The 21,918-nt window shown below is 48.3% G+C and overlaps 1 protein-coding gene and 1 long non-coding RNA gene across 2 annotated transcripts in view; both read right to left on the minus strand.

The window, feature by feature from the left end:
- Window positions 1-21,918, minus strand: part of LOC131591351 (SH3 and multiple ankyrin repeat domains protein 3-like) — a 161,916-nt gene that overhangs the window by 119,927 nt on the left and 20,071 nt on the right. The window contains 1 exon segment of the mRNA XM_058861926.1: window positions 13,311-13,671. Coding sequence (XP_058717909.1) covers window positions 13,311-13,565 — 255 coding nt within the window. The 5' untranslated portion in view covers window positions 13,566-13,671.
- On the minus strand, window positions 9,454-10,089 carry LOC131591359 (uncharacterized). The gene is made up of 3 exons (XR_009280347.1): window positions 9,887-10,089; window positions 9,611-9,782; window positions 9,454-9,577 (listed from the first exon to the last, which is right to left on the minus strand). It is a non-coding gene; the product is annotated as an uncharacterized LOC131591359 (long non-coding RNA).

Consider the following 21,918-nt stretch of genomic DNA (forward strand, 5'->3'; position numbering starts at 1 on the left):
TCCATCGGGAATTCCAAAGAGAAATGGAGAAAATGGGAATTCCAAAGGGAAACTGAGGAAAAAAATGGGAATTCATTGGGTTTTCCATGGGAATGAGGCGGGAAAAGAAGGAAATGGAGTTTGGATTTATGGAAAATGAGGAATTCCCAAGGTTTTCCTGGATTTTTTTTGAGTAAAAATGTCGGGGTTCAGCCGCAGACACTTCTGGAACCTCACGGAAAAACGGGAATCAGGAGGGAAAATCAGGAATGGGGGTTGGGGTTATGGAAAATTGGGAATTCCCAAGGGTTTTCTGGGATTTTTTGAGGGAAAAATTGAATAAATTGGGATTTTTTTTTCCATTTTCTCCATTTCCCTTTTCTCAAGTTTCTCCAGGTTTTCCAAGGTTTTCCCGAATTTTCCCAGGTTTTCCCCAGGTTTCTCCAGGTTTTCCAAGTTTTCCCAGTTTTTCACAGATTTTCCCAGGTTTTTCCAAGTTTTCCCAGTTTTCCCAGGTTTCCCCAAGTTTCTCCAAGTTTTCTAAGTTTTTTCCAAGGTTTTCCCAAGTTTTTCCCAGGTTTCCCAGCTTTTCCCATTTTTCCCCATTTTTCCCACATTTTCCCCAGGTTTTCCTAAGTTTTTCCCAAGATTTCCCGAGTTTTCCCAGCTTTTCCCAGGTTTCTCCAGATTTTCCCAGGTTTTCCCAGATTTTCCCAGGTTTTCCCAAGTTTCTCCAGGTTTCCCAAGTTTTTCCCAAGTTTTCCCAAATTTTCCCAGCTTTTCACAGGTTTTCACAAGTTTTCACAGGTTTTCCCTGATTTTCCCAGATTTCTCCAGATTTTCCCAAGTTTTCCAAGTTTTCCCAGTTTTCCCAGGTTTCCCCAGGTTTTCCCAGCTTTTCCAAGGTTTTCCCAATTTTTCCCAGCTTTTCCCAGGTTTCTCCAGATTTTCCGAGGTTTCTCCAGATTTTCTCATGTTTTCCCAAATTTTCCCAGCTTTTTCCCAGCTTTTCCCAAGTTTTCCAAGTTTTCACAGCTTTTCACAGCTTTTCACAAGCTTTCCCCAATTTTCCCAGCTTTTCCCTGATTTTCACAGGTTTTCCAAGTTTCCCCATTTTTTCCCAAATTTTCCCAGGTTTCTCCAGATTTTCCCAAGTTTTCCCAGTTTTCCAAGTTTTCCCAGATTTTCCCAGGTTTCCCCAGTGTTTCCTGGGTTTTCCCAAGTTTCTCCAAGTTTTCTAAGGTTTTTCCAAGTTTTTCCCAAGTTTCCCAGCTTTTCCCATTTCCCCCCATTTTTTCCCAGATTTTCCCAGGTTTCTCCAGATTTTCCCATCTTTTCCCAGCTTTTCCCAGCTTTTCCCAGCTCCACCATCCCGCCCATCCGCATCATTCCCACTTTCCCATGGAAACCGCCGCGGGATTTCACGGATCCGCACAACATTCCGGATCATCCAACCCCACATTCCCAAGTTTCCAGCGGCAATTCCAGCGGCTCCGATGGATCTGGAGCTCCGGAACCCTCTGGATCCACAAATCCCGATTTCATTTATCTCCAAGGCTTGGAACTCACGGAATTCCGGGATCGTTGAGGTTGGAAAAGAATTCCAAATTCCTCAATCCAAGCTGATCCCGATCCCAGAACTCTGAGTTTATCCCGGAATTTTTTGGGAATGGGAACGGGAACAGGAAAAATCCAAATCCTACAAAACCACAGCGGGGGCAAAATTCCCAAAAAAACAAATTCCCAAAAAATTCCTCCTTGTTGGAGACCTGAAATTCCCAAAGCTCCGTTAAAATCCGGGAAAAGCAGCCGGGATTCCCAGGAATTCATCCACGGATCCAGGATTGGGGTGAGAAGCTCCTGGGGCTCCGGAATTCCCGGAAAAAACAGGGAAAATGCGGAGGGAAATCCAGGAAAGGTGAGTGGAGGCTCCGGATGAAATTCCTGAGGAATTCCAGACTCGGATCCGGCTCCTCCTGAAACCGGGACAAAATTCCAGCCCCATCCAGGGAAATTTCCCGGCTTTGCTCCGAGGATTCCGGTTGGATTTCTCCCGGAATCCCGGTTTTCTCGGGATTCCAGGGAATTCCCGGCAGGAATTCCCGGCAGGAATTCCCTGGAAATTCCAGCACTCACCGGCTGCTCCAGCCCAGAGGGAAAATTCCCAACTTTTCCCACCTTCGGCTCCGTCTTTTCCTCCCCGGATGCTCCGAGGGGATGAAATCCCATGGAATCTCCATCCCTGTTTTCCATGGAATCTCCATCCCGGTTTTTACTGGAATCTCCATCCCAGTTTTTCCTGGAATCTTCATCCCTGTTTTTCCTGGGATCTCCATCCCAGTTTTTCCTGGAATCTCCTTCCCAGTTTTTCCTGGAATCTCCATCCTGGCTTTTCCTGGAATCTCCATCCCTGTTTTTCCTGGAATCTCCATCCCGGTTTTTCCTGGAATCTCCATCCCTGTTTTCCATGGCTCCTCTGGAAGCGGCCGCTCCGGAGTTTTCAATCCCGAGAAATCCCGGGAACGTCGATCAATTTATCCGAGCGCTCCCCCCCGGATCAATCCCGACGTTTCCAGGGGCCGTTCCCAGGGAATTCCAAGCTCTGAGATTCCCAGGAAAAAGCTGGAATTCCCAGCTGGGAAATCAAAGGGATGAGAGGAGGGATTTTTCCATCCTTTCTGTGTTTTATCCCCAAAAAAATCGGGATTTTCCTGCCGGGAATTCCGAGCTCGAGTTGAAATCCCTACGGAATTTTCTCTCCCGCTTCCCAGGGAAAATAAAAACAAGGAATTGATGGGTCAGGATGAGACAGCAGCAAAAAAAATGGGAAAATTCCCCAAAAGAGGGTGAAAATTCCACCCAAAAATCTGGGAAAATTCCCAAAAAACTCTGGAAAAATTCCCCAAAAAATTTGGGAAAATTCCCCAAAAAGGGGGAAAATTCCCCCCCAAAAATCTGGGAAAATTCCCCCAAAAAAATCTGGGAAAATTCCCCCAAAAAATCTGGGAAAATTCCCAAAAATAAAGGGAAAATTCCAAGAAAAAAAGGGAAAATTTTCCCCCAAAAATCTGGGAAAATTAAAAAAAAAAATCTGGGAATTTTTCCCCAAAAAATGGGAAAATTCACACCCCCCCAAAAAGGAAAGTTCCCCAAAAAAAAAGGGAAAATTTCCCCCCAAAAATCAGGAAAATTCCCAAAAATAAAGGGAAAATTCCCCCCCAAAAAAGGGAAAATTTTCCCCCCAAAATCTGGACAAATAAAGGGAAAATTCCAAGAAAAAAAGGGAAAATTCCCCCCAAAAACTCTGGGAAAATTCCCCAAAAAAAATCTGGGAAAACGTGGATTAAAAACGGTGCCAAGAAAAAAATTCCAGGTTTTTTTTTCTGGGAAAAAAATGGGAATTTGTGGTGGGAGAAGAAAAGCCGGGATTTGGATCCATGGAAAAATCAAACTGGGATCGGAATCCGGAGAAATTCCCGAGGGGATTTAATGGGAAGGGAGGGAAAAGGAGGAATGGGAGATGAATCTTAATTAATTATTAATAAAGGAATGATTGATTTAATTAATAGTAATGATAATTATTTATTGATTCTAATAAAATTTATAAAAATATTATATTCAAATAAAAATATTTTTATTCAAATAAAAATATATTAAAATAAATTTATATTTATTAATATATTAATCATTAATAAATTAATTATAATGGTAATAACATAATAAACATTAATTATAAATATATTATTGATATATAATATAATATATTCATCTATTCCTATTAATACAATCAATATTATTACTATTTAATTAATAGACTTTTAATTGACACTGACATAATTAATGCATTTAATTAATTAATAGAATTTGAATCAATAGAATTTAAATTAATTTTACTTTAATAAATTAATATCATTTTAATTTATGTTAATTTAATTAAGGAATTAATAGAATTTTACGTTATTTAATTACAGGATTCATAGAATTTTAATTATAGAATTTTAATTTACTTTTATTAATAAATTAATATAACTTTAATTTATGTTAATTGAATTAATGAATTAATAGAATTTTAATTAATTTTACTTTATGTAATAAATGAATTATTAGAATTTTACTTAATTTTACTTAATTAACAGACTTAATAACTGTCATTAATTACTAGAATTAATCTAGAATATTAATCATTATTTCTCATTAATTAATCAAAACGGGCTCAGATAATATGGAATTTTTCAGGAATTTTTCAGGAATTTTTCTTCCATTCCAGTCTGGGCTCAGATGAATGATAATAAAAATAATTATTTTTAAAATTATTTTAATATTTTTTATATTAATATTTAAAATATTTAAATATTTATTTAAAATATATTAATAATTATTTTTATTATTAATTTTATTGTTTATTCTTTATAATTGTATTAATTGTTATAATCATATTTTTATTTTTTAAAACAATTATTATTATTATTTATTTGATATTTTACTTTATTATTTCCTATTCATTTATATTTTATATATTTATATATAAAATATCTAATGTATAAATATTTATAAATATATTATAATATATTATAATATTAAGATAAATAATGACAAGTTATTTTAACAAAATATAATAAATTATAATAAATATTAATATTAATATTAATATTATATAAATATTTATAAATAATATATAAATATTTATATATTATATTCTGATATTATATAAATATTCATAAATAATAGATAAATGTTTATTAATTATCATTTATTATTTTTTATTAATTATTATTTATAATTTACTATTCATCTCGGATCATTTCTAATCCAAACCATTCCCAAATTCCCAAAAAACCCCTTCAGAATTCCCGAAATTCCCAGAAATCCATGGAAAAAACTCAATCCCTAATTGGGAAAAAAACGGAATTTCCACGGATCCCAAGGCGGGGGGAGCGGAATCGATGAGGTCATTAATGGTTCATTAATCAAGCGGAATTAATTAACGAATCCTCCCTGAGCCGTGAAGGTCGGGATAATGAAAATCCGGGAATTTCGCATTCCCAGCGGGAATTGGAGCGGCTTTTCCATGGAAAAGGAAAAAATTCCAGGAGGGTGGGAAGGGATGAAGGGAATTAATCTAATTAAAAAGGGGCTGGAATTAATTAATTGCGATTTTTAGGGATAAAATTGATCCAGGTATTTTTAATATTTGGGGTTTTATTGTTTTTTTATTTATTTTGTTATTGGTTTCCATTATTTATTATTTACAAATTTATTAATTCCTATGAAAATGTTTTATTTTTGTTATTTATTCATTTATTATTAATTATCTATTATTTACTATTTATTTAATATTTAATATTTATCATTTATCATTCATAATTTATTATTTAACGTTTACTATATATTATATATTATTTATCATTTATAATTTATAATTTATTACTTATTAATTGATTTGTTATTTATTTCTAATTTCTAATTTGTATTTAATTTTTGCTATTTATTAATACCTATTTATTATTTATTATTTACTATTTGTTATTTGTCATTTGTTATTTTTTATTTGTTATTTATTGTTTAATGTTCATTATTTATTTATAATTTATTATTTATTAATTGATTTGTTATTTCTAATTTCTACTTATTTTTTGCTATTTATTATTACTTATTTCTTTATTATTTATTATTTATCATTTATTATTTATTATTTATCATTTATTATTTATTAATTGACTTGTTATTTCTAATTTCTAATTGACAATTTCTATTTAATTTTTGCTTTTTATTAATATTTATTTATTATTTATTAATTATTAATTATTATTTATTATTTACTATTTGTTATTTGTTATTTGTTACTTATTATTTGTTTTTTATTATTTATTAATTGTTTAATGTTTATTATTTCTTATTTATCATTTATTATTTATTATTTATTAATAGATTTGTTATTTCTAATTTCTACTCATTTTTTGTTATTTATTATTACTTATTTCTTTATTATTACTTATTTCTTTATTATTTATTATTTATCTTTTATTATTTATTATTTATCATTTATTATTTATTAATTGACTTCTTATTTCTAATTTCTAATTTATATTTAATTTTTGCTATTTATTAATATTTGTTTATTATTTATTATTTATTATTTACTATTTGCTATTTGTTATATATTATTTGTTACTTATTTGTTTTTTATCATTTATTAATTGTTGAATGTTCATTATTTATTATTTATCATTTATCATTTATTATTTCTTAATAGATTTATTATTTCTTAATAGATTTGTTATTTCTAATTTCAACTTATTTTTTGCTATTTATTACTTATTTCTTTATTATTTATTATTTATCATTTATTATTTATTATTTCTCATTTATTATTTATTAATTGACTTGTTATTTCTTATTTCTAATTTCTAATTTACATTTCTTTTTGATATGTATTAATAATTATTAATAAATATTAAAATAAAATAAAATAAAAATAAACAAATATAAAAATGTATTCATAATTATTTCTTTATTATTTTTATTAATAATTTATCATTTATTATTCATGATTTATTAATTATCGTTTATAATCTCATCCATTTTTATAAAATATCTTTGATCTCTTTATTTAATCACTTATTGTTTCTTTTTATTATTTTTCTTATTTCTTATTTCTTATTTATTGTTTATTATTTATTATTATCGTTTATCATTTGATATTTAATGTTTAATATTTAATAGTCATTATTTAATTCATTTTCCTAATAACACTTTTATATCTCGTTGATTATTTTATTATTTATTGTTTACTCTTTATAATTTATTATTATTTATCACTTTATTAATTTTTTAACAATCATTTTATATCTCATTATCAATTTGTTTGAATTTTTATTGTTTATTTTTAATATTTATTATTTATTATTTATTATTCATTATTTCATTATTTCATTATTCATTATTCATTCTCAATTAATTTTCATTTCATATTTTTTAAATAAAATTATTAAATTTTCTTTATTTCATTGTTTATTATTTATTCTTATTATTCATTATTAATTACCCATTACTAATTATTTATTGTTTTATTAATTTTTAGAATATTTTTTAGATTTCATCATTTATTTCATTATTTCTTTTTGTTATTTAATATTTTTATTATTTCATATTTTTATTATTTAATTTTTTATTATTCCATTAATTTTTATAATAATAATATTTTAAATTAATTATTCGTTTTATTATTTCTTGCTTATTTTCATTATTAATTGATTGTTATTTTATTAATTATTATAATACTTTCAGATTTTATCTGAAAAATTGGGATGGGGCTGCAAAAGCCGGGAAAAATCGGGAAGCGGCTGGAAAAATTGGGATGGGGTTAGAAAACCTTGGAAAAAACCAGGATGGGGGTGGAAAAATCGGGATGAGGCTGGAAAAATTGGGATGGGGTTGGAAAATCAGGATGGGGATGGAAAACCTTGGAAAAACCAGGATGGGGCTGGAAAAATCGGGATGGGGTTGGAAAATCAGGATGAGGCTGGAAAACCTTGGAAGGGGCTGGAAAAGCTGGGATGTGGATGGGAAATTCGGGATGAGGCTGGAAAAATTGGGATGGGGCTGGAAAACCTTGGAAAAACCAGGATGGGGCTGGAAAAATCAGGATGGGGCTGGAAAAATTGGGATGGGGTTGGAAAATCAGGATGAGGCTGGAAAACCTTGGAAGGGGCTGGAAAAATCAGGATGGGGCTGGAAAGCCCAGGAAAAGGAGGGATGAGGCTGGAAAAATTTGGAAAAACCAGGATGGGGCTGGAAAAATCGGGATGGGGACGGAAAAATTGGGATGAGGCTGGAAAAATCGGGATGGGGATGGAAAACCTTGGAAGGGGCTGGAAAAACTGGGATGGGGCTGGAAAAATTTGGATGGGGTTGGAAAAATCAAAATGAGACTGGAAAAGCCAGGATGGGGCTGGAAAACCTTGGAAAAGCTGGGATGAGGATGGAAAAATTGGGATGGGGATGGAAAACCATGGAAAAACCAGGATGGGGCTGGAAAAGCCGGGATGGGGCTGGAAAAAATTGGGATAGGGATGGGAAACTTTGGAAGGGTCTGGAAAAGCCTCGGGATGGAGGCCGGGAATTGTGGGAAGAGGATTCTCATCCCTCGTTTTTCCAGGTGTTCCCATCCCTTGGGATCTGAAATCCTGGGATTTCCACTCTCATCCCTCGTTTTTCCCTTGGAATTCTCATCCCTCAGGATCCACATTCCTGATTTTCCATTCTCATCCTCCATTTTTCCCTTGGAATTTTCATCCCTCGGGATCTGCATTCCTGGGATTTCCATTCTCATCCCTCTTTTTTCCTTTGGAATTTTCATCCCTTGGGATCAGCATTCCTGATTTTCCACTCTCATCCCTCATTTTTCCCTTGGAATTCCCATCCCTCGGGATCCACATTCCTGGGATTTCCACTCTCATCCCTCTTTTTTCCCTTGGAATTCCCATCCCTCGGGATCCACATTCTCGCACTGCCATTGGAGCAGCCAATCCAAAGGAAATCCCGAGGAATTCCCAAAAGTTTTCCAGGGAAAAGCCGGGGGGATGTCGGAGCTCCGGAGGGATCTCTGGGATGGGGATCCGGAGATCCGGAGCTGGGATGGCCTCGGCCACCACGGTGTCCCCGGTGTCACCAAATCCGGTGTCCCTGGTGCCACCAGACCCAGTGTCCTCAGTGCCACCAGACCCGGTGTCCCCAGTGCCACCAAACCCGGTGTCCCCGGTGTCACCAACCTCGGTGTCACTGGTGTCACCAACCTCGGCCATCACCGTGTCCCCGGTGTCACCAAATCCAGTGTCCCCGGTGTCACCAACCTCAGTGTCCCCAGTGCCACCAGACCCGGTGTCCCCAGTGCCACCGCGATGTCCCCAGTGCCACCAAATCCGGTGTCCCCGGTGCCACCAAAACCAGTGTCCCCAGTGTCACCAACCTCAGTGTCCCCGGTGCCACCAAACCTGGTGTCCTCAGTGCCACCAGCCTTGGTGTCCCTAATATCACCAACCTTGGTGTACCCAGTGCCACCAACCTCGGTGTCCCCGGTGTCACCAACCTCGGTGTCACTGGTGTCACCAACCTCAGTGTCCCCGGTGTCACCAACCTTGGTGTCCCCGGTGTCACCAACCTCGGCCACCACCGCGTCCCCGGTGTCACCAAATCCAGTGTCCCCAGTGCCACCAACCTCAGTGTCCCCAGTGCCACCAGACCCGGTGTCCCCGGTGCCACCAGACCCGGTGTCCTCAGCGCCACCAACCTCGGTGTCCTCAGTGCCACCAAACCCTGTGTCCCCAGTGTCACCAACCTCGGTGTCCCCAGTGTCACCAATGAGGCTTGGCGTCCCCAGTGCCACCAACCTCGGTGTCCCCAGTGTCACCAATGAGGCTTGGTGTCTCCAGTGCCACCAACCTCGGTGTCCCCAGTGCCACCAACCTCAGTGTCCCCACTGCCACCAAACCCAGTGTCCCCAGTGTCACCAACCTCAGCCACCTCAGTGTCACCAGCCAGGCTCGGTGTCCCCAGAGCCACCAGTCTCAGCCACTGTGGTGTCCTCAGTGCCACCAACCTCGGCCACCGCAGTGTCCCCGGTGTCACCAACCTCAGTGTCCCCAGTGTCACCAAACCTGGTGTCCCTGGTGCCACCAACCTCGGCCACTGTGATGTCCCCAGTACCACCAGCCAGGCCCGGTGTCCCCAGGGCCACCAACCTTGGTGTCCCCAGTGCCACCGGCCTCTGCCACCATGGTGTCCCCAGTGCCACTGACCACAGGCTTGGTGTCCCCAGTGCCACCAGCCTCAGTGTCCCCAATGTCACTGACCACAGGCTTGGTGTCCCCAGTGCCACCAACCTTGGCCACCACCTGGTGCCACCAACCCCAGCGTCCCTGGTGCCACCAACCTCTGCCACCCCCGTGCCCCCGGTGCCCTTGGCCACCTCAGTGTCACTGATGCCACCAACCCCGGTGTCCCCAGTGCCACTGACCACAGGCTCGGTGTCCCCAGTGTCACCCTGGGTCACCCTGGGGTCACTCCTGTGGTCACCCTGGGGTCACCCCTGGGGTCACCCCTGGGGTCACCCCTGGGGTCACCCCTGGGGTCACTCCTGGCTCCTAAGGGTCACTCCTGGACTTGCAGGGGTCACTCCAGCACATCCCACCGATGGCACTGGCACACGGCCCAACTCCAGTGTCCATCACACACCACACCAGTGTCCATCCCACCCCATTCCAGTGTCCATCCCACATCAGATGGACATCCCACCCCACCCCAGTGTCCATCCCACCCCACCCCAGTGTCCATCCCACCCCATTTCAGTGTCCATCACTCCCCACCCCATTCCAGTGTCCATCCCACACCACCCCAGTGTCCACCACTCCACACTCCATTCCAGTGTCCATCCCACACCACACCACCCCAGTGTCCATCACTCACATTCCAGTGTCCATCCCACCCCAGTGTCCATCCCACCCCATTTCAGTGTCCATCCCTCCCCACCCCATTCCAGTGTCCATCCCACACCAGATGGACATTCCACCCCATTCCAGTGTCCACCACTCCCCACGCCACTCCAGTGTCCATCACTCACATTCCAGTGTCCATCACACACCAGATGGACATCCCATGCCACTCCAGTGTCCATCCCATCCCACCCCACTCCAGTGTCCATCACATCCCACCCCATTCCAGTGTCCATCACATCCCACCCCACTCCAGTGTCCATCCCATCCCACCCCATTCCAGTGTCCATCACATCCCACCCCACTCCAGTGTCCATCCCATCCCACTCCACTCCACTGTCCATCACTCACATTCCAGTGTCCATCACATCCCACCCCACTCCAGTGTCCATCACATCCCACACCATTCCAGTGTCCATCACATCCCACACCATTCCAGTGTCCACCACATCCCACCCCATTCCAGTGTCCATCACGTCCCACCCCATTCCAGTGTCCATCCCATCCCACACCACTCCACTGTCCATCACTCACATTCCAGTGTCCATCACATCCCACCCCACTCCAGTGTCCATCCCATCCCACTCCACTCCACTGTCCATCACTCACATTCCAGTGTCCATCCCATCCCACCCCAGTGTCCATCACTCACATTCCAGTGTCCATCCCACCCCACTCCAGTGTCCATCACTCACATTCCAGTGTCCATCCCACCCCACCCCAGTGTCCATCACTCACATTCCAGTGTCCATCCCACCCCATTCCAGTGTCCATCACTCACATTCCAGTGTCCATCCCACCCCACCCCAGTGTCCATCACTCACATTCCAGTGTCCATCCCACCCCATTCCAGTGTCCATCACTCACATTCCAATGTCCATCCCATCCCACCCCACTCCAGTGTCCACCCCCCCAGCGCTGTCCAGCCCAGCGCAGCACCCTGGAGGCGAGTGACCATCCCACACCAGAGCTGGGACCTCCCCAGCCCAGCCCTGCTGGTCCCGGTCCCAATCCCAATCCTGGTCCCAGAGTTGATCCCAGTCCCCATCCCAATCCCAGTCCCAGAGCTGATCCCAGTCTCAATCCCAGTCCCGGTCCCAGAGTTGATCCTGGTCCAAATCCCAATCCCAGTCCTGGTCCCAGAGCTGATCCCAATCCCAGTCCCAATCCCAATCCCAATCCCAATCTCAGTCCCAGAGCTGATTCCGGTCCCAATCCCAATCCCAGTCCCAGAGTTGGTCCTGATCCCATTCCCAATCCTAATCCCAGTCCCAGATCTGATCCCATTCTTGGTCCCAATCCCAATCCCAGTCCCAGAGTTGATCCCAATCCCAATCCTGGTCCCAGAGCTGATCCTGGTCCCAATCCCGATCCCAGTCCCAGAGCTGATCCTGTTCCCAATCCTAATCCCAATCCCAGTCCCAGATCTGATCCCATTCTTGGTTCCAATCCCAATCCCAGTCCCAGATCTGATCCTATTCCTGGTCCCAGTCCCGGTCCCAGAGCCGCCCCCGTTCCCATCCCACTCCCCATCCCAATCCCGGTCCCATTCCCAATCCCAGTCCCAGAGCCGCCTCCATTCCCATCCCACTCCCCATCCCAATCCTGGTCCCATTCCCAGCCCAGTCCCGGTGGGTGCGGACCCTGGAGCGGGACGGCAGCGCTGCCAGCGGGGGCTGCAGGGACCGGAGGGGACACCGGGATGGGAACCGGGATGGGGACACTGGGATGGGAACTGGGATGAGGACACCGGGATGGGGACACCGGGATGGGGACACCGGGATGGGAACCGGGATGGGAACCGGGATGGGAACCGGAACACCGAGGAGCGGGGCAGTGCCGGGACGGTGGCGGGGAGAAGTTTGGGCAGCGGGGCCGGGAGAGGGCCGGGAGCGGGACTGGAACGGGCGAGATGCGGGGCCGGAGTGGGGCCGGGAACGGAACCGGGAGCGGGGCCGGGAGCGGGGCCGGAGAGGGACCGGGAGCGGGCGGGATGCAGCTCGCGGCCAGTCCCGGTGCGGCGCCGAACCGGGGGAGGATCCGGGTGCGGATCGCGGCCGCTCTGAGAGAAGGTCGGGGCCGGTCCGGGTGCGGATCGGGGCCGGTCCGGGCTGCGCATCCCGGCGCGGATCGGGGTCGGTTTTTGAGTGCGGTTCGGGGCCGGTTTTTGGGTGCAGGTCGGGACCGCTCTGGGTGCGGGTCGGGGCCGGTTTGTTTGCGGATCGGGGCCGGTTTTTGGGTGCGGATCGGGGCCGGTTTGGGCGATGATCGGGGCCGGTCCGGGCTGCGCATCCCGGCGCGGATCGGGGTCGGTTTGTTTGCGGGTCGGGGTGGGTTTTTGGGTACGGATCGGGGTCGGTTTGTTTGCGGGTCGGGACCGGTTTTTGGGTACGGATCGGGGCCGGTTTGTTTGTGGGTCGGGGCCGGTTTTTGGGTACGGATCGGGGCCGGTTTCTTTGCGGGTCGGGGCCGCTCCGAGCGCAGATCGGAACCGCTCCGAGCTGCGCATCCCAACACGGGCGAATCGCGGCGGCGCTGCCGCTGCGGCTCCCGCTGCCCATCCCGGTGATCCCGGCTGCGGCTCCCGCTGCCCATCCCGGTGATCCCGGCTGCGGCTCCCGCTGCCCATCCCGGTGATCCCGGCTGCGGCTCCCGCTGCCCATCCCGGTGATCCCGGCTGCCCCTCCCGGTGCCCACCCCGGTGCGGCTCCCGCTGCCCATCCCGGCTCTCCCGCTGCCCATCCCGGTGCGGCTCCCGCTGCCCCTCCCGGCTCTCCCGCCGCCCATCCCGGCTCTCTCCGCGCTCCCTCCCGCCTCTCTCGGCGCTCTCTCCTCACTCACCGTCTGCTGCAGGTCGGGGATGCCGATGCGCACCACGATGGCGCCGGGCGCGGGCTCCTCCATGCGGGCCGGGGCCGCCAGCTTGGGCGAGCGGGGCCCTGCGGGGCCCCGGGCCGGCTCCAGGCGCGGCTCCTCCCGCAGGCCGGGGCTCGGCTCGCCGCTGCTGCCGGCGGCTCGGGGCTGGCGCTCGGCTGGAGGCTCGGCTGGCGGTGACTCGGGGCTCTCATGCTGGCTGCCCGCGGGGCTCAGAGGCATGCTCCGTGCGCCGCGGCGGGCGGCCCGCAGCCGCTGCCGCTCCCGCTCCCCTCCCGCTCCGGTACCGGCACCGGCACCGGCACCGGCACCGGCTCCGCCCGGGGCCCTGCGGGGAAACGAGAGGGGTCAGCTCGGGAAAGGGCCGGGAGAGACATCCCGGATCTGCCGGGATGGGGAGAGGGGAAGGCTGGAATTGGAGAGGGAAGCGGGAGAGGATGGGTAGGGATGTTCCCACAGGGATCTTCTGGAATGGCCTCCCACAGGGGGAAATCTGGGAATGGGACACCTGGGATGGATTCGGACATTCCCACAGGGATATTGTGGAATGTCCCACAGGGGGAAATCTGGGAATGGGACACCTGGGATGGACGTGGGTATTCCCACATGGATATTCCAGAATGTCACCCCAGGAAGAAATCTGGGAATGGGACACCTGGGAATGGGACATGGATATTCCCACAGGGATATTCTGGAATGTCCCACAGGAAGGGCCGTTCCTCGGGGGAAATCTGGGAAGGGACACCTGGGACGGACATGGATATTCCCATATGGATCTTCTGGAATGTCCCACAGGGGGAAATCTGGGAATGGGACACCTGGGATGGATTTGGACAATCCCACAGGGATATTCTGGAATGTCCCCCAGGAAGAAATCTGGGAATGGGACACCTGGGATGGACATGGGCATTCCCACAGGGATCTTCTGGAATGTGCCCCCTCCCAGGGATGAAATCTGGGAATGGGACACCTGGGACGGACATGGATATTCCCACAGGGATCTTCTGGAATGTTCCCCAGGAAGAAATCTGGGAATGGGACACCTGGGATGGATGTGGGTATTCCCACAGGGATACTCTGGAATGTCACCCCAGGAAGAAATCTGGGAATGGGACACCTGGGACGGACATGGATATTCCCACATGGATCTTCTGGAATGTCCCACAGGAGGAAATCTGGGAATGGGACGCCTGGAATGGACATGGATATTCCCACAGGGATATTCTGGAATGTCCCACAGGGGGAAATCTGGGAATGGGACACCTGGGATGGACGTGGGCATTCCCACATGGATATTCTGGAATGTCCCTCCAGGCAGGGCCATTCCTCAGGGGAAATCTGGGAATGGACCCTTGGGATGGACATGGATATTCCCACATGGATATTCTGGAATGTCCCCCAGTAAGAAATCTGGGAATGGGACACCTGGGATGGACGTGGGTATTCCCACATGGATATTCCGGAATGTCCCCCAGGAAGAAATCTGGGAAGGGACCCCTGGATCCCACAAATTCCCCCACTTGCAGGGCCCATTCCCGGGAGAAATCCGGGATCAGCCTGGGAATCTCCCCAGGAATTCCCTGGAATTCTCCCGCTAGGATCCACCCCCCACAAAGGCGCTTTGGGACCCCAGGCCACCCCTGAGGGATCAGGGGGGAAAAAAAACAGGAAAACCCCAAAATTCCAGCCGGGAAAACGCACTTGGGAAGGAGAAAAACCGGGAAAAACAGGGAAAACCACGGAATGCTCCTGCCCTGTGGCCTGGGATTGATGGAAAACCCTTTGGATCCCTTTGGATCCCTTTGGATCCCTTTGGATCCCTTTGGATCCATGTCCCCGATCCCTAATCCTCCTCACCCCTTTCCCAAATCCTGGATTTGATTTATTCCCATTTTTTTTTCCCCTCTCTCCACCTCGTTATCCCACAAATGGAGCGCTCCAGATGGGATTTTTCCTTGGGATTTTTCCTTGGGAATTTTTTTTTCCCCCCTTTTTTTCCACCCCTCATTAATTCCCAATAATTTTTAAGGGCTCCCGGTTGGGAAAGTTCGGAAAAAAATTCCTCAGTGGAATAATTCCTCGAATTCCATTTCCCCTCCTTAAATCGACTTCTCCACTGATGAAATCCCAAAAAATTCCGCTTTTTTTTTTCCCCAAAGAATCCACGGAATCTTTTAGGAATTCCCGTGGAGTCTCCTGACAGCAGGGGATAAAAAAAAGGTTGGAAAAGGATCCAAAGTTAGAAAAATATTCCAAGATTTTTTTTTTTTTCCCCTGCAGCTGCGCTTGGATTTCTTAGAATTCCTTGGATTTCTGAGCATTCCCTGGATTTCTGAGCATTCCCTGGATTTCTGAGCATTCCCAAGAGGCTTAGAGCAGAGCCAGAATTCCCAGATTTCCTGCCCTTCTTCCCAGCATTTTGGGATTATAAATCTGGAGCCTTTCCTAAATTCCAGTGGTGGGATCAGCAATTCCATAGGGATAATTCCAAACCGGGAATCCTTTGGATTCGTGGTGATGGAGCCACTACCGCCCTTCGTTTATCCAGGAATTCCTCATGGAATCCGGCTGGGAAAAGGGGAATGGGCTGCGGAGACCTGGAAAGGATTTGGGGAAATTTTGGGAATTTTTTGGAATTTTTAGGAATTTTTTTAGGATTTTTTGGGATTTTGGGGGATTATTTTGGAGGGCATTTTTTAAGATTTTTGGGGATTTTTTTAGGATTTTTTTAGGATTTTGGGGGATTTTGGGGGAAATTTTGGGGAATTTTGGGGGATTATTTTGGAGGGCATTTTTTAGGATTTTTTGGGGATTTTTGGGGGGGTTTTGGGGATTTTGGGGGGATTTTTTGGGAATTTTTTTTTTTTTAGGAGGGATTTTTTGAGGGACCATTTTTTGGGGAATTTGGGAAGATTTTGGGGAATTTTTTTGGATTTTAGGAGGGATTTTTGAGGATTTTTTTAAGGAGCATTTTTTTGGGGAATTTGGATATTTTGGGGAATTTTTTTTTATTATTTCTTGGGATTTTTTGAGGGAAAGCATTTTTTGGGATTGGAATTTTTCCCTGGGATTGGAGCTTTTCCCTGGGATTGGAACTTTTCCCTGAGATTGGAACTTTCCCTGGAATTTGAATTTTTCCCTGGAATTTGAATTTTTCCCTGGGATTGGAGCTTTTCCCTGGGATTGGAATTTTTCCCTGGAATTTGAATTTTTCCCTGGGATTGGAATTTTTTCCTGGGATTGGATTTTTTCCCTGGGCCTGACGCTTTCCCCTGGCAGATTCAGGGTTAAATTCCCCCCAAGTTTTCCTGGGAAAAACAGCTGGGAACGGCAGGGTGGAGGGAGACCCGGGATCACTGGGATCCCCCTGGATCGCTGGGATCAGGCCCAGGAAGATCCAGTGGGATTTTCCAGCCCTGGAATTGTCACTGCCCGGCCAGGCCGGAGAGCGGCCGCGGATCCCAAACAATTCCCGTCCCTCTGGAGCCGGATCCGAACGTTCGGCCTGGATCAGGAATCTGGGAAGGATCAGGGATCCAATCCCTCTCCTGGAAAGATCAGGGATCCTGGAAGGATCAGGGATCCAATCCCTCTCCCAGAAGGATCAGGGATCCTGGAAGGATCCATGATCCTGGAAAGGTCAGGGATCCTGGAAAGATCAGGGATCCAAACCTGGAAGGATCACGGATCCTGGAAGGATCAGGGATCCTGGAAAGATCTGGGATCCAAACCTGGAAGGATCAGGGATCCTGGAAGGATCAGGGATCCAATCCCTCTCCCAGAAAGATCAGGGATCCTGGAAGGATCTGTGATCCTGGAAAGATCAGGGATCCTGGAAGGATCAGGGATCCTGGAAGGATCTGTGATCCTGGAATGATCAGGGATCCTGGAAATATCTGGGATCCTGGAAGGATCTTTGATCCTGGAAAGATCAGGGATCCTGGAAGGATCAGGGATCCAAGCCCTCTCCTGAAAGGATCAGGGATCTTGGAAGGATCAGGGGGCCAAAATCCTCACCTGGATCAAGGATCCGGGAAGGATCAGGGATCCAGACCCTCTCCTGGAAAAATCTGGGAGCCTGGAAGGATCAGGGATCCAAACCTGGAAGGATCAGGGATCCAAACCTGGAAGGATCGGGGATCCAAACCTGGAAGGATCAGGGATCCAATCCCTCTCCTGGAAGGATCAGGGGAGCTGAAGCCTCCCTTGAAGGATCAGGGATCTTGGAAGGATCAGGGATCCAAACCTGGAAAGATCTGGGCTCCAAACCTGGAAGGATCAGGGATCCTGGAAAGATCTGGGATCCAATCTCTTTCCTGGAAGGATCGGGGAGCCTGGAAAGATCTGGGATCCAAACCTGGAAGGGTCAGGGATCCAAACCTGGAAGGATCTGGGGGCCAAACTCACTCCTGGAATTCTCAGAGGAGCCAAAGGCTCCCTTGGAAAGATCAGAGATCCTGGAAGGATCAGGGATGCTGGAAAGATCCGGGATCCTGGAAGGATCAGGGATCCAAACCTGGGATAATCAGGGATCCAATCCCTCCGTGGGAATGCTCGGGAATGTCACTTGGGAATGTCCCTTGGGAATGTTGTGAGAATGCCACTGGGGAACAGGGATGGGACAGGGAGAGGGATGGGATCCATGGGATCCATGGGATGGGATCCATGGGATGGGACAGGAGAAGGGACAGGGATGGGACAGGGATGGGACAGGGATGGGACAGGGACAGGAAAGGGGGAAGGAGCGGGAAAAGGGACAGGGCCAGTGTGGGGACAGGAACGGGGACAGGAACGGGGACAGGAACGGGGACAGGGATGGGGAGAAAGAGCAGGAAAACGGAGAGGGACAGGAGCAGGAGAAAGGAAAAGGGACAGGAACAGGAATGGGGACAGGAGCAGGGGACAGGGAGAAGGGAGAAGGAGCAGGAAAAAGGACAGGGACAGGAATGGGGACAGGAGCAGAGACAGGAGCAGGGACAGGGACAGGATCAGGAGAAAGGAAAAGGGACAGGACCAGGGACAGGAGCAGGGGACAGGGACAGGAAGGGGGACAGGTACAGGGATAAGGAGAGAGGAATGGGGACAGGAACAGGGACAGGATCAGGATCAGGGACAGGAGCAGGGACAGGGATGGGGATGGGGACAGGAGCAGGGGACAGGGACAGGAGCAGGGGACAGGAGCAGGGACAGGAGCAGGGACAGGAACAGGGACAGGTACAGGGATAAGGAGAGAGATAGGAATGGGGACAGGAGCAGGGACAGGAGTAGGAGCAGGGACAGGAACAGGGGACAGGAGCAGGAGCAGGGACAGGACAGGGACAGGGACAGGAACGGGGACAGGTACAGGGATAAGGAGAGAGACAGGAATGGGGACAGGAGCAGGGACAGGAGTAGGAGCAGGGACAGGAACAGGGACAGGGATGGGGATGGGGACAGGAGCAGGGGACAGGGACAGGAGCAGGGGACAGGAGCAGGGACAGGAGTAGGAGCAGGGACAGGAACAGGGACAGGATCAGGATCAGGGACAGGAGCAGGGACAGGGACAGGAGCAGGGAGAGGGACACGATCAGGGACAGGGACAGGAGCAGGGACAGGGACAGGACAGGGACAGGGACAGGGACAGGAGCAGGGAGAGGGACACGATCAGGGACAGGGACAGGAGCAGGGGACAGGGACAGGAGCAGGGGACAGGAGCAGGGGACATGGAACAGGAGCAGGATCAGGAGCAGGGGACAGGGACAGGAGCAGGGACAGGAGCAGGGAGAGGGACACGATCAGGGACAGGGACAGGAGCAGGGGACAGGGACAGGGGAGAGGGACAGGATCAGGAGAAAGGAAAAGGGACAGGGACAGGAGCAGGGACAGGAGCAGGGACAGGAGCAGGGACGGGACAGGGACAGGGACAGGGACAGGGACAGGGACAGGATCAGGAGAAAGGGACAGGGACAGGAGCAGGGACAGGGACAGGATCAGGAGAAAGGAAAAGGGACAGGGACAGGGACAGGGACAGGAGCAGGGACAGGGACAGGATCAGGATTGTCCTCCCTGGAGTCCCCGCCGTGCAAGGACACTCACGGGGACATCGCGGGGACATCGCGGGGACATCGATCACCCTCGGGTGGCCGCAGCGTCCCCGCAGCGTCCCCAGCGCCTGCCGGGAAATTCCATCGATTTTCCCTCTCCCGCTTTTCCAGGGGCACTGGGACACCGGGAATTCAAGGGTGACACGGGGACACCGCAGAGGGGGGGACAGCAATGTCCCCAAATGTCCGGCACAGGGACACCCCCGAGCACCCCAACAGGGCAGAATTCCCGCGGGAGGGTTTTTTTGGGGGGATTTTGCGGATTTCTGGGATAGAATCTGGGAATTGTGGAAGGGTTTGGGATGGGATGTTAAAAATCAGCTCAGGGTCACCTCCCGCTGTCCCGGGATGATCCAAACCCCATCCAGGGGCACTTCCAGGGATTTGGGGCAGCCACAGCTGCTCTGGGAATTCCCAAATCCCAGCCCAATTCCCCTTTTCCAATCTGGAGCCATTCCCTGGCTCCTGCCCCTCCAGGCCTTTCCCAAATTCCAGCTCTCCTGGAGCCCCTCCAAGCCCTGGAATGTGCTGGAAGCTCTCCCTGGATCCTTCCCTTCTCCAGGAGAACATTCCCAGCTCTCCCAGCCTGGCTCCAGAGCCTGACATTGGATCCATCTCCTCTCCAAGGAATTTTGGGATCCAGGGGCTTCCCCTGGAATCTCAGGAAGCCACCAAGGCTCTCCCTTCCCTTTCCCTCTCTTTCCCATCCCCATTTCCCAGAAAAATCCCTCGGGATGGATTCGGAGCCTCCCAAATCCCGGAATGCTTTGGGATGGGATCCAGGGACCTTCAATCCCATCCCATTCCAACCCCTCCATCCCAAGCTGCTCCAACCCTTCCTTGGACATTCCCGGGATCCAGGGGCAGCCCCAGCTGCTCTGGGAATTCCAACCCAGCCGGGAATTCCTTCCCAAATTCCCCAATCTTGAGCCATTCCCTGTGTCCTGTCCTTCAATCCTTCGGAATTTTTCCCTCTCCCTTTTTCCCGCAGTTTCTGGGAAGCCGAAATTAGGTCAGCCCAGAGCTCCCGGCTGAACATTCCCGATTTTCCCGGCAGAGCTGCTCCGGCCCTTCCGGGATGATCCCGGAGTCTGGAGCCGCAAAATCCCAAAATTCCCGGCTGTGACAGCCCCTGGAGAGAGGTCTGGGGACAGGAGAGGGATTTGGGGACAGATTTGGGGACAGGAGAGGGATTTGGGGACAGGAGAGAGGATTTGGGGACAGAAGGGAAGTTTGGGGACAGATTTGGGGACAGGGCAGGGATTTGGGGACAGGAGAGGGATTTGGGGACAGATTTGGGGACAGGAGAGGAATTTGGGGACAGGAGAGAGGATTTGTGGACAGAAGGGAAGTTTGGGGACAGATTTGGGGACAGGAGAGGGATTTGGGGACAGATTTGGGGACAGGAGAGGGATCTGGGGACAGGGCAGGGATTTGGGGATGGCAGATTGGGGGACAGGGCAGGGATTTGGGGACAGGAGGGAAGTTTGGGGACAGATTTGGGGACAGGAGAGGGATTTGGGGACAGGGCAGGGATTTGGGGACAGGAAGGAAGTTTGGGGATGGATTTGGGGACAGGAGAGGGATTTGGGGACAGGACACAGATTTGGGGACAGGACAGATTTGGGGACAGGACACGGACTTGGGGACAAGAAAGGCACTGGGGGACAGGAAAGAAGATTGGGGACAGGACAGGGATTTGGGGACAGGAAAATGATTTGGGGACAGGAAGGAAGTTTGGGGATGGATTTGGGGACAGGAGAGGGATTTGGGGACAGGACAGGGATTTGGGGACAGGAAGGAAGTTTGGGGACAGATCTGGGGACAGGACAGGGATTTGGGGACGAGAGAGGGGTTTGGGGACAGGACACAGATTTGGGGACAGGAAGGAGGTTTGGGACAGAACAGATTTGGGGACAGGACAGATTTGGGGACAGAAAGGAAGTTTGGGGACAGGGCACAGGTTTGGGGACAGGAGAGATTTGGGACAGGACAGATTTGGGGACAGAGCAGGGATTGGGAAGGGCCCCTCGGGATCGGGAATGGTTGCTGTGGATCGGGAATGGCCCCTCGGGATCAGGAATGGTCCCTGTGGATCGGGAATGGCTCCTCGGGATCAGGAATGGTCCCTGTGGATCGGGAATGGCCCCTGTGGATCGGGAATGGCCCCTCGGGATCGGGAATGGCCCCTCGGGATCGGGAATGGTCCCTCGGGATCAGGAATGACTCCTCGGGATCGGGAATGGTCCCTGTGGATCGGGAATGGTCCCTGTGGATCGGGAATGGCTCCTCGGGATCAGGAATGGTCCCTGTGGATCGGGAATGGTCCCTGTGGATCGGGAATGGCCCCTGTGGATCGGGAATGTCCCCTCGGGATCGGGAATGGCCCCTCGGGATCGGGAATGGTCCCTGTGGATCGGGAATGGTCCCTCGGGATCCGGGGCTCCCATCCCGCTCCAGCTCCGTATCCATGGGAACATTCCCGGCACCGT

Source organism: Poecile atricapillus, chromosome W (assembly GCF_030490865.1).
Source record: "Poecile atricapillus isolate bPoeAtr1 chromosome W, bPoeAtr1.hap1, whole genome shotgun sequence".
NCBI lineage: Eukaryota > Metazoa > Chordata > Aves > Passeriformes > Paridae > Poecile > Poecile atricapillus.